General features: G+C 33.1%; 2 protein-coding genes across 2 annotated transcripts; one reads left to right on the top strand and one right to left on the bottom strand.

Annotated features, from left to right (window-relative positions):
* Positions 1 to 949: 949 nt before the first annotated feature.
* On the top strand, positions 950 to 6,796 carry LOC141684353 (proteasome subunit alpha type-5-like). Its single transcript, XM_074489277.1, has 10 exons — positions 950 to 1,103; positions 1,235 to 1,266; positions 1,382 to 1,463; positions 1,633 to 1,713; positions 2,993 to 3,106; positions 3,193 to 3,294; positions 4,751 to 4,809; positions 5,294 to 5,396; positions 5,961 to 6,026; positions 6,483 to 6,796. Exons 2-10 carry the CDS (start codon positions 1,253 to 1,255, stop codon positions 6,573 to 6,575), a joined length of 714 nt encoding a protein of 237 aa, XP_074345378.1. The 5' UTR covers positions 950 to 1,103; positions 1,235 to 1,252; the 3' UTR covers positions 6,576 to 6,796.
* Positions 6,797 to 8,155: 1,359 nt separating this feature from the next.
* Positions 8,156 to 10,387, bottom strand: LOC141684591 (pectinesterase 1). The gene is made up of 2 exons (XM_074489640.1): positions 9,169 to 10,387; positions 8,156 to 8,963 (listed from the first exon to the last, which is right to left on the bottom strand). Exons 1-2 carry the CDS (start codon positions 10,223 to 10,225, stop codon positions 8,284 to 8,286), a joined length of 1,737 nt encoding a protein of 578 aa, XP_074345741.1. The 5' UTR covers positions 10,226 to 10,387; the 3' UTR covers positions 8,156 to 8,283.
* Positions 10,388 to 18,349: the final 7,962 nt, after the last annotated feature.

Below are 18,349 nucleotides of genomic sequence, written 5' to 3'. Positions count from 1 at the left end.
TTAGTTGAATTGTATTTTTCAGTATTACCCCATATTAATTGTATTACTTTTACATGTAAGTGTACTAAGGGTGTGTTCGTCAAATTTGATAAGTATAAGCTCGTAACAGATTATCGAAGACTGTTTGTCGACCCAACTTATAAGTTGAATTTATAATTTATAAGTTGATAAGTTAAATGTTAGTAACGACGTATTTTTTCTCAAATTTTTTTATATTTTTCATTTTTTTATTAACTTTAGTTTTTTTTTTAAAATGTTAATCTAACTTAAAAGATAAGAATTAAGATAATCATATTTAAAAATTATTTATTTTAAGAATTATAAGTAAAATTATTCAAATACTTATATAACTTATAAGTATTAATCAACTTATCACGTATAAATCACTTATTCAGTTTATGTCATAAGTTACTTATTTTAAAATTTCTGAAATGGACACTAAAATTATATTAAAAATGATAAAAAAAGGTAAATTTAAAGACTAGTACACGGATGTGAAATTATTATCTTAAATTAAGATGTTATGTATTTTTTTAAATATAATAATTAAAAAGTATAAACAATAGTTAAAAATTTGAAAATGGACTTCTTTTGTTACTTAAATTTAATTTCAAATGATGATGAAATGAATATATTACTTATTATAAATAGAGTATATTTGTTTAATTTAGCATTCCGACCATCATTTTATATAATAATTTTGCCACTAAAATATTTGTGATATGTCAATAGTATTACAATTAATTAAATAAAAAGAACACGGAACAAATAGTGAATGATTAGTAGTTTAAAGAAGAGAAAGGATAGAGACTAAATACTAAATGCAAATCATGTAAAACACATAGAACTCGCCAGGGTTAATGCTGTAATTTCGGATGACTGCACGGAGCAAAATTTGAGTGCATTTAGCGATAATGAAAAATAAAGTGAAATTGCGATTGGGCTAGGCCCAAGATCAGATCCGACCCGATCGCCCGTCGATGCTGCCTTGCTTGTTTCACAAGAAGGGGGGAGACTACTACTTAGACGCCGAAAAGAACCCTCATCTACTCACACATTCCTCATTCGCTTCCTGATTTTTACATACATACATTTTCTACAAGGTGCTCTTCTCACACTCCAACATTTAATTTTATGTTTATATTTCTGTTTTATTCATTCTCTTGATTTAAATTTTTTTAATCATTTACTCTAATCGCCTCTACTAATCTCTCTCTCTCTCTCTCTGTTGCAGATTTAGATAAATTTCAACATGTTTCTCACCAGGTAAGATTACTTTAACAGACACTGTGAATCTAGGATTTTCCTTGCTTTCTCACTATGTATATGATAAATATTTATATTATGTTTGTAATTGTGGATCTGTTTGATTTGATTGAAGGACCGAGTACGATAGAGGTGTTAATACCTTTTCTCCTGAAGGTCGATTGTTTCAGGTTGAATATGCCATTGAGGCCATTAAGGTACTCAATCTTTACTAATTCTACTTAATAATTTTATCCAGAATTAGTGATATAAACTTCTCTTTGGTACTTAATTTGTAGCATTTCATTTTTTGATTTTTGTGATAAGCTGAATTTTTGTATTAAGTAAGGTTCTAATTGTTCGTTTTTCCGTTGATTGTTTAAACAGTTAGGTTCAACTGCTATTGGTTTGAAGACCAAGGAAGGAGTCGTTCTTGCTGTTGAGAAACGTATCACTTCAACACTTTTGGTATGATGTCCTTGCCAGTTGCATCCTTAATGTTATTTTGAACTTTTTTAATTATATTGTTCTCGTATATGTGGCAGTCGTGGAACTCAGTTGTGCAAGTTTGTTAACTGTAGATCAAGTTTAATCTTTATCAATATATGAACTCAATTTCGTAGATGTTAACTGTTGGAGTCTAAAACACAAAGAGCAGTATTTTAACACAATAAATAGTACTGTATATCCAGGGCATGGAAACAAGTCTTCAATTATAGTCAAATTGTAGCTAGGATGGTCTGTTCACACACACAAGGATTATCAGTTATAGACAGAAGATTTTTGTTTTTTGGACGAAGAATGGTTGAGAAAACAACTTTATACTACTATTAATTTCTCAAGCAATGTATGTTAGTTGAAGTAACTGAAAAGGATAAGCTAATGACTGGAATTACATTTATATCTGAAACATGTTTTTATTTATGTTTTTAAGAAGTAATAATTTTTCTCTGTTCTATACTGGTGTCCCTTTGGGTTGGAGGGCTGAAATTATGGACGAACAGTGGCAGAGAATGAAAATATAATAGTATTTATAAGTAATGGTGCATAGTGTAATTATATCTAGGGTAGGGAAATTAGTGTTTTTATTTTTATGTTTTATATGCTTCTTAAATATGTAGGTTATTGATAATGATCCCAGTTCTATATAAGGATTTAATCCCCACATATTAGCTTAGATTTGTTTAAATATAAAGTATTGCACTAAGTCTCTCCCTTGATAAGTTGCAATCTATAATCTTTCTTTTCAGCGGCTGGGAAACTATAGGGGTAGTGGAATTTTCATGGTTAATTTACCCAGTTCACCTTTATTAGCGATTGTATCACATCGATTCTTGTTCATTAATCTTTTCGTTCCTTAAATGAAATGAATATTTTTCTCTTTTGCGAGTAAATGTTAATCACTTCCATTACTTTCACGATATTATTGTTCCCGGTTATAACTTGCAAGCTAAGCCCAATGCCACCAATATGAATATGAAAGTCCATTTCCCCCTTTCAGTTAATATCTCAGCAAACCTTATGCTATAAAATTTGCACTCTCTGATTTATATTTTTATTGAACTCTTTACACCAATATCCTTCTTTCACCTTTTTTGTTCGGGATTATACATAGTGTTCCATTCTCTAACACTCCAACCAAACGGAGCGTAAGATCTGGGAGTTTTTTTGTAGTTTTTGGGAAATTTATACTTGGTCGGTATTGCAACCGTCACTCTATATTTTCCTAATGTTAAATCTCTTCCAGGAGCCTAGCAGTGTTGAAAAAATCATGGAAATTGATGAGCACATAGGTTGTGCTATGAGTGGATTAATTGCAGATGCTCGCACACTTGTGGAGCATGCACGAGTTGAAACTCAGGTATATCTCTTCTCACTTGCATTCTAATTCTAATCATGTAATACTGTGATGGGATATTTATTGTATACCGGTTTCTATTTTTTTAGAACCATAGATTCTCATATGGTGAACCGATGACCGTTGAGTCCACTACACAAGCACTTTGTGATCTTGCTTTGCGATTTGGTGAAGGTGATGAAGAATCAATGGTTAGTTGGACGCTGTCTAAATCTTTTTTTAAGTTTCTGGCTATCATTTTAACTTCATCTTTAGTTGTGCATATGATGCTTTGTATAAATGCTAGAAGATTAGTTGCAGACGTCCAGGTCACTTTAATGTCTTCGTCTGCATCACTTACTGTTCATAAATGCTAAACCAACCAGTTTTCCATCCAAATATATAATAAACTATTATGTGTTTTCTAAGCTGAGTATATCATATTTTTTTATTCCCATAAATATTGTCCTTTTTCTTCTGGCGGTGTAAGTAACCAACCGTGGCAAAAATGGAGCAATGATGTTGCCATAGGACATTCAATACCACAAATATTAATCTAGATTATATTTCTATGAAAAATATATATGTGCATAGATAATTGAAAATATTGACGGCGTTGCCATAGGACACCTTATATTGCTATGTAGTCGCGATGGCGTCCTGGCAGTGGCTCACAATATGGAGCCTGTGGTGCCATGGTGCCTTAACAACCACGGGACAAATGTTTCAGTTTTAGTCTGTGTTTTATTGGATCTGATGTGCATGTAATTTGCTGTCTCTTGTATTGTTGTAAGTAGCGAGTCATATATTTATGTCGAATAACCACGTGTCAAATCTTTGTCAACTGTTCAGTCAAGGATCACGAGCAGAATTTTGGTCACTGCTGTTATTTTATTTTTTCAAACTATCATAGTGGGATACAAAATAACTCAACATTTCGAACCCCATAAAATTAGGCAACTGTGAAGTTTGACTGGAGTGTCAGAAAATGCTTCTGTGATGCTGATAAAATCTATTTTTTTCAGTCATTGATATAATTCTTGTCTGTCATTGCTTGCCGATGTTGTCTTCTACATAGTTTTTTTGTTTGTTATTTTGTGTGTAGGTGTGTGTTTCTTACTTCTAAGTTTCAACGCGGGAAATATGTTACCCAGACTCTTCATTTTACCTTTGAGTACCCGTGTCAGACACTCGACACTCGGACTTTTACACTTATTTTAGGCCAAAAACATGTATATTTTTCAAAATGTTGCCAAGTCCGACACTTGGATACGTGTCCATGTCGTATACTTCTAGCCGAGTCCGAGTAACATGTTTGCAACAGTAATGTTTAGGCCTAGGAAATTTTGCAATTGCTACATGGTAGTATAACTGTAGTCTGGGTTTACTTGTGTAGTTGTGTGCTGTTTGTGGGAACTACTGAACTTATGTCGTCCTTTAGGTAAATACAAAGCTTAGCTTGCATCCAGACACACACAAGTCTGATGTTTCATTGTGGAAAAGTTATAGTTCGACTAGATCCTTCTTATAACTCTGTTCCCACTTGTCATCTTTGTGTACCTCTTTCTTTTAAATTTCAGTGTTTATTATCATATTTGACCTGTACTAGATTTTACCGCCTCTAATACATATGCTGTTTTAATGTTTTAAATTGATTTTCCTTTACAGTCTCGACCATTTGGGGTATCACTACTGATTGCTGGCCATGATGAGAATGGTCCCAGTCTGTAAGTATTTTTAATTTCATCTTTAGCCTTTGTGAATTATGTAATATCCCCTCTAATTGGTTTCAGGTCAGAATAAAGATTTAGGAATTATGTACTCTTTAGAGTGTATGGAATTCAATCTGCCATGTAGAAGTATCATATCTGTTTGTGGCATGTTTTTGTACTGTGTACTCATATATGATGTTTAATGTCTAATCAGACCCTGTTTGCTGTGTAGTTTGTGTTGGTTTTTGTAATTGCATGTCATTTCTTTTCTTTCTTTTCCCTTGTGTAAGCTAACAACTCTTTACCTTTGCTCTGCCATGCAGTAGTTTTAATCTCATTTTCTAGTTGTGGGGTGGGGATTCAGGGTTTTCCTTTATCATATTCAAGATAATTAGCCACCTAGTTTTTAATTTTCCGTTTTCTTTTTCTTTAGTTGTAAAGTCTGATAATTATATTATTTCAACAATTCATCAAATTACGCGAAGTATGTTATCTGCAGGTACTATACAGATCCTTCTGGCACATTCTGGCAATGTAACGGGAAGGCTATTGGTTCTGGTTCCGAAGGTGCGGATAGCTCTCTGCAGGAGCAATATAACAAGGTATTTTCTTTTTCTACTCGGTCTTCATTGGAGCTTATACACCTAGAAAATTGAATTTTGTTTCTGAGCAGTTTCAGATTTTCCTGAAATTCTTAACTATTACGTTGCACGAAATGACGACAATATGAGAGACAGATGGTAATGTTGTCCCACTTCCTGTTAAGCGAAGATTGGAAAATGGTTAGGGACTAGGGTCTGTAGTACCCACCCAATGACCGATATGTTATTCTTTCATAAATTGCAAGTTATTAAGTACTTCTCTGTGCCACTCATTTCTTTACAATTTTTTCTTATGTCTGGCACACATTTTAAGGCTATTATAAAGTATAGTTCCATATTATTAAAATAAAATCTTTTTTTGTGTAAAAGTTTAAACATTATAGGAGCCTTAGAATTCGTGCCGATCCCCCGTTCCCAATGTAAAGAACGTGGAGGGACGGAGGGAGTACTTCGTAAGGATATGGTTTACAAGATACTGAGACATTTGGTATCCTTTTTATTCTTTTAATATGGTGTTTTTGCAACTGTTGTTTAGACTTGTTCAATTTACTTTTTTTTTTGCAGGATTTAACCCTTAGAGAAGCTGAAACAATCGCTCTGTCAGTTCTTAAGCAAGTTATGGAGGAAAAAGTAAGACCCTCTTATGAATTTTGATAGTGTTTGTTTTCTAAGCAATTTTCCAGGGACTTTGTGATTTGACACTCTATTGTGATCATGTATATTTAATCTACTTGGCTTTAGTGAGGGTAACATGGAGAAATGACTTTATTATATGTTCATAATATCTTTAATATGTTTGAAGCTTAATCAGTTACCTGGAAACTTATCTTATAAACCCGGTTCTGTCAGTCTTTGGTACTTTGGTTCCGAGACATGCTACAAGCTAAATGCTTGTTATATGTGCTCAACTTTGTAATGCCTGATGCATCGTGTACATTTCTTGTTATCAATTGTCTGCCATGATTTTTTGAGGCTTAGAAATCTGAACAGTTTCTTTTTATAAAGTGTTTGTGCATGTAGGATTTGGAATTTCACTGCCTGAACAAATATGAACTCTTTATAAAACATATTTATTTTTGTCATCAGGTAACCCCCAACAACGTGGATATTGCTAAGGTAGCTCCATCTTATCATTTGTACACCCCAGCTGAGGTGGAGGCTGTCATCGGTCGTCTATGAAATCTTCATCCGGACATTCTGGTCTGCTTTGGTTCTGTTGCTTTTCGTACTAGTTTTCTGGCGTTGTAATGGATTGTCTTCTCATGGAGTTTCAACCATGTAACAGTTACTTTTATGCCAACAGACTCGGGCTTCTTTAGAAGATTAAGATATTCATGCCTAACGGAACCTTGAACCTTAGTTGGAGAATCATATTGGACTTTGAATTCTAGACTTCTTTATTCTGTTTTTGCAACTATATTTTTGTCATGCCGCTATATATTTGCATTAAAATCATGTCTTAATCCTAGCACAACAAACCCGGGAATATAAAATTTGAAAGCAGGTTATATATTTGCTATGCTAGTAGGTTCTTATTACGATTTTTCTCCCATCATTGTCTGTATTATCTTTTTTTAATCCATTTGCGTGTGTTTAGTGCTGCAGTAAATCTTTCTTGTACATTGCCATACATACATACATGAACGTACCGCCAATCTCTTATAAATTAGAGAATAATATTGCATAAATATTTCTCTCCCAATAAATATAAACTGCCTTGGTCCGTAAAGCTACGCACTAACGGATAATGTTTTGTTAGACTTCGTGTGTTACGTGATTTATTTATGACCTGTTTACTGTTATTTTGATTAGACTAATGGACTAAGAGAGACTCCATCAATCATCCAAGTTTTTCTCTAAAAATAATATAAATTAATGGTTTATAGCAGTGTAAGAATTGGAGGGAATGAATAATTTTTTTAATAAATGGAAGTTAAGAGCCATTCAGTAGCTCTTAAGTTTAGAATAGAGAATAGACTCTTAACTTTCTAAAGAGTCTAGCCTGTTGGAGCTCTAATTTATGCAAAACTCTTTGTTTGTGAAGTTAAAAGCCTATTTAAAGAGCTTATTGAAGATGTTTTTAACTATATTGAAGATGTTTTAACTATTTAAGATACAAAAATATTCTTTTACTCCAACAATCATCTTTAAACACCCTATCCATATACTTCCTGTCCCGGTTGGTTCTTAACATTTGAAATGGAAAGTTCAACATGGATTTTAAGACTTTTATCTAGTGTAGTTTCATAACTTATTTTTAAGATTTTTTTTTTGAATTAAAGTTTAATGTTTGAACTTTTATTTAGAAAAAAAATATTTAAAAATAAGTTATGAAACTATACTAAATAACAGTATTAAAATATGTGCCGAACTTTTTATTTCAGGAATACTATTTTACTACTGAAATATCATAATATCATATGCGCAGAAGAACTATGCAAAAGCAGGCTGCTCCTCAAGTTTGAGGAAATATTTGAAGCTCTTAAGTTTTGAGGGAAGAGTTAGAAGTCTACCAGAGACCATTTTAGTTTTGAATTCTTTAAAATATGACTAAGGAGGGGGTTATAAGGAAAGTGTTGGAGTTGGTGACATGTTAAATCTATTAATTTGTAATGCATTGTAATAAACTAATCCAATAATTGGAGGAATTGAAGGCCATGGATGGCGAAGCTGATGCTCTTACCATCTGTGACCTTATTCTAGATCCAAATGATCGTCAATATACTGTTTTGCATTAATCTCATAAAAGAAGTATCAGATGTCAGAAGTACAGATCAAATGCACATAAAAAAACACCATTACAATATTGTATTGTGAAGCTACGAATATTACAGTATTCTTCTGTTTCTTAAATTAAATTAAAAAAAAAAATACACACAACCAATTCTTAAAGCTTTGAATCGAAAGCCACGTCTGTTGCTGGAAGCCAAGAACTGCCCTGTAAAAAAGTTTCAACAGTAAACTTTGATGCCTGTTGGGCCGTAAAAGGAACCCTATATCCAGACCATTTAACTCTTTTGTCCAGGGTTGATCCTGGACCGGTGTTTTGATATTCGGCATAAACGATAGTACTGGGCGGCTCAACATTCCTGACCCATTCAATCCAACCCAATGGATGCAAAAAGGGTCCAATACTTGACTGCATGATAATTGTAGTGGAGAAGTCTTTCCAAGGCCTGCCAAGATATACTGGTGCTTTCACTTCATCAAAGGCCGATATTGTACATTTCTGTATTGAAATTCCAGTGTTTTGATTCGGATCTTTTTTGCCTTGAGCTGTAATTGTCACGAATTGGTTTGACATTGGCTGTCTAGGCATAATATTGCAGTTTTGGAGAACAACAGCAGCGTTTCCAAATATGAAGTCAATGGTGCCAGTAACATCGCAATCTCGGTAGAACTGACGGTGTGAATGTGCATACAGTGTGTCTTGAAATGCGTCGAAACTGCACCGGTAAAATACTGAGAAATCGGAGCCCGATCGCATTGCTACTGCCTGGTGCTTTTCTGGTCCGGCTGTGTTCTTGAAGGCCATGTCTTTTGCGATAAATCCTTTTCCCACAACAGCTGCACATTGACAAATACAAAATTAATCACTACTTATTTTGCATAAATAGGATCATGTTGTTTGGGACTCTTTTGGCCCACAAATTTACAACCGGTAGTCCAAATCAATGCAATAGTACTACGAATTAGCAGTGTTGACCTCGCAATTAACAATTTGTAGTTAGTTGGATAAATTAGTTTGTATTTGAACAAAATTAGTACTTACCGAAAGTAGCGGTGGAGAATGTGGGAGTTCCATCCACAAAATTCAAGCTGCCTGAGAGAATGGTCTTATCCTTGCCATCTCCGTACATCATTACATTGTACATGGACTTATCGAGTATGTTGTTCCCGACATAAGTCCCTTCTTTCACATAAATCACAAACCTCTTCTTACTTTTCTTTGGAATCCTCCCTATCGCCTCTCTAATTGTCTTACAGTCCCCGGTTCCATCACTAGCCACCGTGACATCAGGCTTTGGCTTGACCTCTTGTAACACCCTTCTGTCGCCTAAAGATACCCACTCCGGGAACCCATGCCCTCCGCTTTGTCCCATCCCTAACAATCTCCGATGGACCGGGACATTGAACTTTGCTAGTACTCCCAGAATCTTTGCCACAATGCTCAAACTATTGCTGGCATATTGAGCTGGTTTGTCCATGGCATCGCCTAGTGAGGCTGTGGCATTGAATTCAGCGAGAGCGTCTAGGCACGTCTCCTGATCTGTAATTGTGGCGCTGAGCCAGGTTTTGAGATCATTGAGCTTGCTCACAGACAGGAATTTCTCCCCACTGGCCTCATTCACATCCATGGCATTTAGCGTATCGTTGAGCCTGTCCAATGCATCATCCACCACTTCCTGACAAACCTCGAAAGCCTTCTTTGCACCAGGATCTACTGTCTCGGTGACTATAGTTTGAGACAGAGAGCGCATAGAGTCAATGACTACGCGTAGCGAAATCCTGAAAAGCTCTTCAGGATCTGCTGTGTTTCCTAAATTGAGAGCAGAGATGCTGGAGTAGCATGACTCAGGGTACAATGTTTCTTTGCATACTGCATTCAGCGCTGCAACTGAAGTCGGAGCGGAAGGAGAAGACGAGGGCGGTGATTTGTTGTTCTTGTTGTGCACAACAGTGCCAATGACCGCGCCTATTATAATGGCGACAAGGAGAACAACGGATACAATAAGAATGATAACACGCTTTCGTGTTTTCTTACGGAAGACTGCTTCTTCCACCGGATCTACCTTGCCATATCCCTTGAATGAATTTATGGAATCCATAATATCAAAAGAAGAACAGATAAGTTACTTGAGTTGTGTCTGTACCTACAAACCAATTGAGTTTAAGAATGTAGTGCTGCTGGGCTAGTGAATGCGAGCTTTTAGTTTTGGGAGAGTTTCTAAGATTTAGATAATAGGGTATGTTATTTTCATTGTCTAAAATGTCAAGTGCCTATATATAAATAGGCAGCACAAACCTGGTCCGCATAACATAAAAATGTTCATAAATTAGTACCAAGTCTCTTTGCTTAAAGAATTTCATCGATTTTTTTTTAAATTGTTGGTATATCGTTAATAAATTGGTCTAAAATATTTGATTAATTTGTTAAATCGTCAATAAAAATAGATAACTTGAGAGACGTAGATGAGAATAATAATAAAAAATAATTGCAACAATCACATAACAAAAAAAAGGATTGAAGTAATAAAATAACACCGAGCAGAAATGGTCTTCTTTGGTGGTTCCATGCTAGCTAGCGCCTAGCAGTATCAAGTTGAGTAATACAGTATTTTTATTGAGACACGACAAGATATTTGCTTAAACTTTAGTGATTGTGTTTCTAAAACGTGGCACCAACATCTCATACATTGGCATTTGTTTTATGTTTTAATTGTTTACAAACCCATCGCCCGAAAGCTCCTTGTTTGTCAAGCTCTGTGTTCGTTGAAACTTAAATTAACTTGATCACTCCACATTTTTACTCTCTTTTTTCAAACAGATACAGCTCCACATTTTACACATTGGAAATAAATCACATTAGTGTGTTTCTTCTTTTTTATTTTTGAATAATTTTATATCTAATTAGAGCGATTATTTACTCAACAGAAAATAAAAGTCAAACTCGTATAAATTTTGAGTTCAGTGTTGTCACGAAATCGTTACAATAAACTCTAGTTGGGATGGGTCATGCCTCATGCTTGAAGAAAAAAACTGAATTGACGCGGATGGCTTAGCCTATAATAAATAATAATAGTAATATATCTCGATTTACTCATCTTTCACATGTCTGTCGTCACGCGTTTTATTATTACAACAACGCACACTCACACGGTTATGCTGTATAATGGAGCTACACTCACTTTAATCATCAACAATATAAATATTGATTAATTTCATTATTTTGGTTCATTGTGGTGGAGGTTCAATTTTTATTGTACTCCTATATTAGGAGGCTTTTGCCTCATTGTTACATAAATATAAAAAACATTGACACATTGTTTAAAAGCTAGTTTTTTTTACAAAAAAATATTTTTAAAATAAATTAAAATTTTGATCAACTAAAACTTCTAATATTAGTTTTTAGTAATTAATTTTCTAAAATAGCTTTTATCCTAAAAAGCTTTTAGGATTTTTTTTCTAATTTATATATATAAAAAGCTAATTCAAAAATCACTTTATCAAACAGTTTGTTCAAAATAACTAAATTCAAACAGTTAGTTAAAACAATTTACCTAATCAGTTAGTCAAAACAACAAATTCAAACAGTTACACCTAATTCAAACCATTACACTAACGACTAAACCGCTAATTATCACAATATTTCCATTATATTTTGTTGCATTATTCTTAGAACTATTTAGTGATCCATTTTTTATATATAGAATAATGTTTGTTTGTTTTGTAGAAGGCGGGTTTATTCAATATTTAAAATTATTGTTATTTATTATATAAAAGTCAACACAACTTCCAATATCACATAAAAAGTGTTTATTCATTTTAAGAAGGAGAACGTGATTGTGATTTTTACGTGACTCAAACACTTTCGATATTTACATATACTCGATAATATTCAATCAATACTTATTATAGAAATTTTGGGGAGGATAAAGTTTTAGTTTAAATCAATAAAGTTAAATTTTTTTCATTTAAATATTTGATGAATCCGTAAAAAATTAGTTTTAATTTGTGATTGTATATGTAAAAAACGGGTGGAATTGTTGGAAAGGGTCAAAGCATCACTCAAACATGAATTTAATTAGAGCATATCAAGGGTATCATCCAAAACTCTTACATAAAACGTGATTAGCTAACATATTATTGAACCTACAAATATTTTTTGCTCAAGTGACCCTAACTATAATAATTAGTTATATTCGTAATATTAATTTTTTATTAATTTTAAAATTAAAATTAAAATATATTTACTTAATTAATTTTTTGAAAGGGAGTTTAATTAATTATGTTCTACATTAGTAGAAATAAAATAATATATTTAAAAAAAGATATTTAATTAGAATATTATAACATTTTTATATTTATATCATTATTTTAAAGTAAACATTATGAAATACAAATGAGTAATTATTATAAACATTAAATAAAATATATGACTAAAACATATTTTATTATATTAATTTTTTTATAAATTTAGTTAACAATAAAATAACTTTATTACACTTAATATTACATAACATTATTGTGTTATAAATAAAAATACAAGTAGTACATCTATACATCTATACATATAATGTAATAACCCCAATTTTTGGAATTTTTTTGAAACCTTATGAATAGTGATTTTGCTGATTATGCTGAATAAGAAAACTTTTCATATCACACTTTGTAGAGGTTCTTTTATTGTTATTCTGAGATCTTATTAGTACTCTATCTGGTATATAAGTGTATGTAAAGATCGTCAGAATCCAAATTCGAACACTTTGATTTTTCCCGAAAATCCACCAGATACCGAAAGAATTGAGTATAAGGTAATAGGATAAAAAGGATTTAAATTCAAGGATTATAAGAGAGGATCATAAAAGGAATATAATGTATTGAGAAAGGTTAAGGAAACCCAAGTAATAAGATCCCGAGTATGATCCCTCAAACGATAAACGAGAACGAAAATTAAGCGAACCGTATAACAGATAAGCGGTCATTAACCAAACAATTAAGCAAGGATTAACATAAGAAGATGCTTCCACCACCAAGTGATGACAAGTGGTAAGAGATGAAGTCACCAAGATGATGTCATGCTTAGTCATACTCCACTCACTTTAAACAACCAACAAATCATCCAAATATCCCATTCACTTCATTTTCCACCACAAAAACATTCAACAAAACAAATACTCTCCCAAGAACACATAGCTCACGGCTTTTCCATTTTTCCAAGGAGAAAAATTCCAAAAATCAAGTTTCTAGCTTTGTTAATTTGCAAGGTAATTACCCAAGGTCCCTTATGATTAGATAAGCATATCCTAGGAGTTTAAGTTTCTATTTCTTCATGAATCTCTTCCAATAAATCAAGGAAGAAGATGATGAATAGTGTTTTCAAGATTACTAACTTTATTTTCTTTGATTTCCTTTAAGATCCAAGCATTGCTAAGCTATCTCAAGGCTTCTCAAGGCTTCTTAAGGCTTCCTAGCTACTCTAATCACTCCAAGGAAGGTATAACACCTCCAAACCCTAACTTTACTTTGAGTATTAAGATGGTTTTGATGGTTATAGTAAATGAGAAGCATGATGCTTGTGTGTTTAGAGTTTGGATTGGATTTGTAGTGATTTGGATGTTGAAATCTTGTTAATAGTTAATGAAACTTAAGTATAGCTAGTAGTTCATGTGTGGGGTTGTATAAATTGGAAAATCTTGAGGTTTGTGGACTGATGTAGTAAGGTTTGGATGAGGGTTGGTTGTATTGTTGGTTGTGAGTTGAATGGTGGTTGTTTGGGGTGGTTTAAAACTTGGTAATCGCGTAAACATAGCCGTCGTAATGCCCGATTTACTTTAGACTGTTTTTGTTCTTAACATCAGGACCCGTGAACTCACTGTTAGGTTTTGACCATTGCCATGATTAGATAGTTCATGTTACGAGCTTCGTTTTGATATGTGGTTCGTAACATGATTAGATAGTTCATGTTACGAGCTTCATTTTGATATGTTCGAGCGTGCGACCGAACCATTACCCCTCGCCTTACTTTGAAACCTTGGTTAAGAACTTTAAATGACTAATTGGGGTATGAAGCAATTATGTTAAGTGGATTAGGCAGTTGGTAAGGTACTCGCGAAAGAATCGCCTTAAAACTCTTAATGGTTAATTTATTAAAAATGGTGGAGCCGAGGGTACTCGAGCGACTTAAGTGAATCGTTAAGCGCGAAAGCGAACGTTAGGGGTCTAATTGGTTAAAGTCTAGTTTCTTAAGCGACCGGGGATTAATTCCGACTTATGTTGTTGTTCATAGGTTATCGGACCCACTCTAAACTTAAGTCTATCCGGGAACACTCAGGCAAGTTTTCTACCCGTTATACTGTTGTTGTGATGTATACATATGTATATGCATTATCTTGTGATAGATGCATGGTGGTTAATTAGCAAATCTTGCGATATATTGGAGCATGTGATATGGTATATATGCATGTCTGTTTCGTAATCTTGATATATATCTGTTGATTCAAATGCTTATAAGTTGCATAATACCTATGCTAGAGATAAGCAGTAGTTGCGTATACCCTTAGTATAGGGGACCCAAAGGTGAACATTTCCTAAAACCGGGAGTCGATGTTCCCGAGTATATTATATATATTTATATATATATATATAGATATAGTTTTCAAAACTATTAATCGAATAAGGTTTATTCGATAATTTTATTTTTATTAATGAATATTACTTTGAATATTCATTCGAGGACTTATGACTCGCTTTATTTTATTTAATGAATATTATTTTGAATATTCATTTGAAGACTTATGACTCTGCTTACTTTATTTAATGAATATTATTTTAAATATTCATTCGAGGACTTATGACTCTGCTTACTTTATTTAATGAATATTATTTTGAATATTCATTCGAGGACTTATGACTCCGCTTATTTTATTAAATAATATTCTTTATTTTATTAAAGAATAATGTTTCGATAATCAAACTTATTTTCGATTATTCAAATAAAGATCGTACTTTCGTATAAGTATATCTTGCGTTATTTAATATTCATTTCATGTATGAGTTTTAAAACTTTTACTTCAATTATTTTTATAAGGATTATCCTTATTGGAATATTATTTAAATAATAATATTCAGATATTTTCTAATATATCGAGACTGATTTATTTCATTAAATCAGCATTACTCCAAACATTCTTAAAAATGTTTTCGAGTCTTCAAAATGATTTTAAAAGTTAGAGCGGATCCCAAAAACTCGTTTTCAGATTTAAGATCTTCCTTTCGAAGGAGACTTGAATATTCGCTCAAAAATCTTAGGGATCCGGCTCTGTGGTGTATTTTATATGCGCAACGAGGTTGCTGTTTTGAGAAAACAATTTGATTACTTGCCCAATATTCGGGAAGTAAGTCCATCTAATTGAGTCAGCATAAGCGACAGGCCGGGATACGGTCTATGAAGGTGTAAGAGGCTAGGTGACAGTCCATCCACGCGTGAGTGGCCGGGTAACGGTCTAGCGCGAGGTCCTAATGCGACTAGGGTGATGACCGGCGAGGAATTCATCCATCTACAGTAGAAAAGGTTACTTATTGGTATCTTTGCCTGATCAGCAAGATATCGGGTTTATGCCAAAATTCTTTTCCTTTCCAAAATTCATTGGATGTACAAACTCTGTTCATACTTTACATAACAGAGGTTTCCAGGAAATGTATAAGAGATATATATGTGTATATATATATATATCGGGACTAAATAAAGTATCTCGTAACTTCATTTCTTTTGAATGATATTTCAAAGATTGAATTTATTCAAACCTTTTCTTGTAGTCTCATCTATGTGATGAACTTTTGAAACTGATGATACCTTGAACGGTGGTAGTTCAAGTAGTATCCGGAAAAGATATAAGGATATTGGAGTATATTGTAACTTCATCTTTTCAACTTATATCTGGTTAATGATTATCTTATGCATGACAAAGATTTTCATAAAAACGTTGAGACAAGGCTAGATATATGAGATCACCTTGCAACGATATTTTTATACAGTTATAAACTGGAACTCTGTGTATATTATGCATGGCAGAGGATTTCAAAGATTATGAAAAGTATATATACTTATATACTGAATATTTTGCGACTTGGTCGCGTTAAGATATCAACTTGGTTCATTTCTTCTTGACCAAGACTTTCATGAGTACTATGAGAATGCTCATATATTGTTAATTATTATACATATTATTTCGGTGGGCTTGTTGCTCACCCTTGCTTTCTTCTTTCATCACACAACAACAGATAGAAAAGATGAACAGGACCAAGCTTCCAATTCGCAAGCGGTTAGGAAACGTTCCGCAGTTTTCTGGAAGCGTTGATGCCGCCGTAGCTGAGGTAGGAGCTACCAATAGGCTAGGTTTTCAACTATTGATGAACCAGACTTATGTATAATATGAATTGTAATAATGGCAAGAAATATGTAAATTATTTAGAAACCCTTTTAAGGTGTAACGGTTTATAATTGTGGAATAAAATGACTTGTGTTATTTTTTGGTATTCATCTCTGAGACTATAACTTGTGGTGTGTGTGTGTGTATATTGTGGGGTCACAGTACTAAGTAGTTGGTTGACTGTTAAGATTAAGTATTGATAAGGGAAATGGAACTCGTGACAACCCGAATCCCCGACCCCGGATTTGGGGGTGTTACATATAATAATTACGAAAATATATACATTAATATTATAATATTATATACTTAAACCTTAAATATGTTATAAAAATATATAAAATTAAATTTAGAATAAAATATAGCCTAGAGTTAATGTAGGATAGAGATGATTTGAAGTATTATAGAGGATGTCACGCCAATTAACAAATATAGCGTACGTCTCTTTCGTTATCTAAAATTATACCCTTTAATATTTCATTCTTTACACAGTAGATATAATAAAGTGACACGTAGATAGAGGATATTATACGTGAGAGGTGCATAGCTTTGGAAATGCTATTATCGATATCACCCACATACAGTTAAACTTGGTAATACTAGTATACGACACGTGAATATAGTACGAAACGACACAAATAATTAGTATTTAGGTTCCAAAATTTGGTATACGAACATGAAAGTATATAAATACAAAAAAAAATGAATATAACTAGTGTCGGGTTTGGATTTCCAATATAGGTCACGACACGAAACGAAAGTACATAGAATAAATAAATAATTAAATTTTTAAAAAATATGTAATATACATATATATACTAAATACCAAATGTGAATTTTACCTATTCTAAATGTTAGATATATTTGATAATGTCATGACTAATATGATTTGTGTTTAGTTTTCAGATCTTACTTAACAGGACAAATCAGTACTTAACTGGAAATCAGTACTTATACTGAAGTCAGAACTTAAGATATCAGAACTTAAGTTGTCAGAACTTAAGTTATCAGGAGATATTTATCAGGAGATAATATCAGGACTTAAGGGGACTTTCAGATAAGGAAGGCGGCTGATTAAAATGAAAGAAGATCAAGACAAACGCAAAAAGAGATATGCATGAAAAAGGAATTCTATGAAGAAAAGAGTACTTGGAAGAAAAGATAACTAGTTGATATATTTTAGGAAGCAGAATTATATTCCATATAAATTAGAATTTATCTTGTAACTGTGTAGTATATAAACACAAACATAGGGTTTACACTATATGTGTTATCATAATCGAAGTTATATTTATCGTAACCCTAATAGCTCTCGTGATAATTTGTTCATCACTGAGAGAGGACAGTTCCATATTGTAACAGAGTTTATTGTGTTGAATAAAATCTGTTTTCTGTTACTTGTGTTCTTATATTCGATTTGATTGTGATAAACACTGTATTCAACCCCCTTCTACAGTGTGTGAGACCTAACAAGTGGTATCAGAGCAGATTTGTTAACACACAAACAGTTTAAGATCCAAAAATAATTATGTCTGAGGCAGAACAAACTCCAACCAAGCCCACCAAAACTGAAGAACCTCCAAAGACTCAAATCCATAATCGATATGAGACTATTAGAGTTCCCATACTGAAACCATCTGAATATCCCATATGGAAGGTGACGATGTCTATATTTCTGGAAGCTACAGATCCAGAATACCTTGACAGAATCAATGAAGGACCACACAAGCCAACCAAACTCTCTGTTGTAGTTGCAGGTGAACCAACAAAATCTGTACCAAAGGAGAAGAGTGATTACACTGC

The sequence above is a fragment of the Apium graveolens genome, chromosome 9 (assembly GCF_009905375.1).
Source record: "Apium graveolens cultivar Ventura chromosome 9, ASM990537v1, whole genome shotgun sequence".
Lineage (NCBI taxonomy): Eukaryota > Viridiplantae > Streptophyta > Magnoliopsida > Apiales > Apiaceae > Apium > Apium graveolens.
This window is presented reverse-complemented; position numbering and strand designations above follow the sequence as displayed.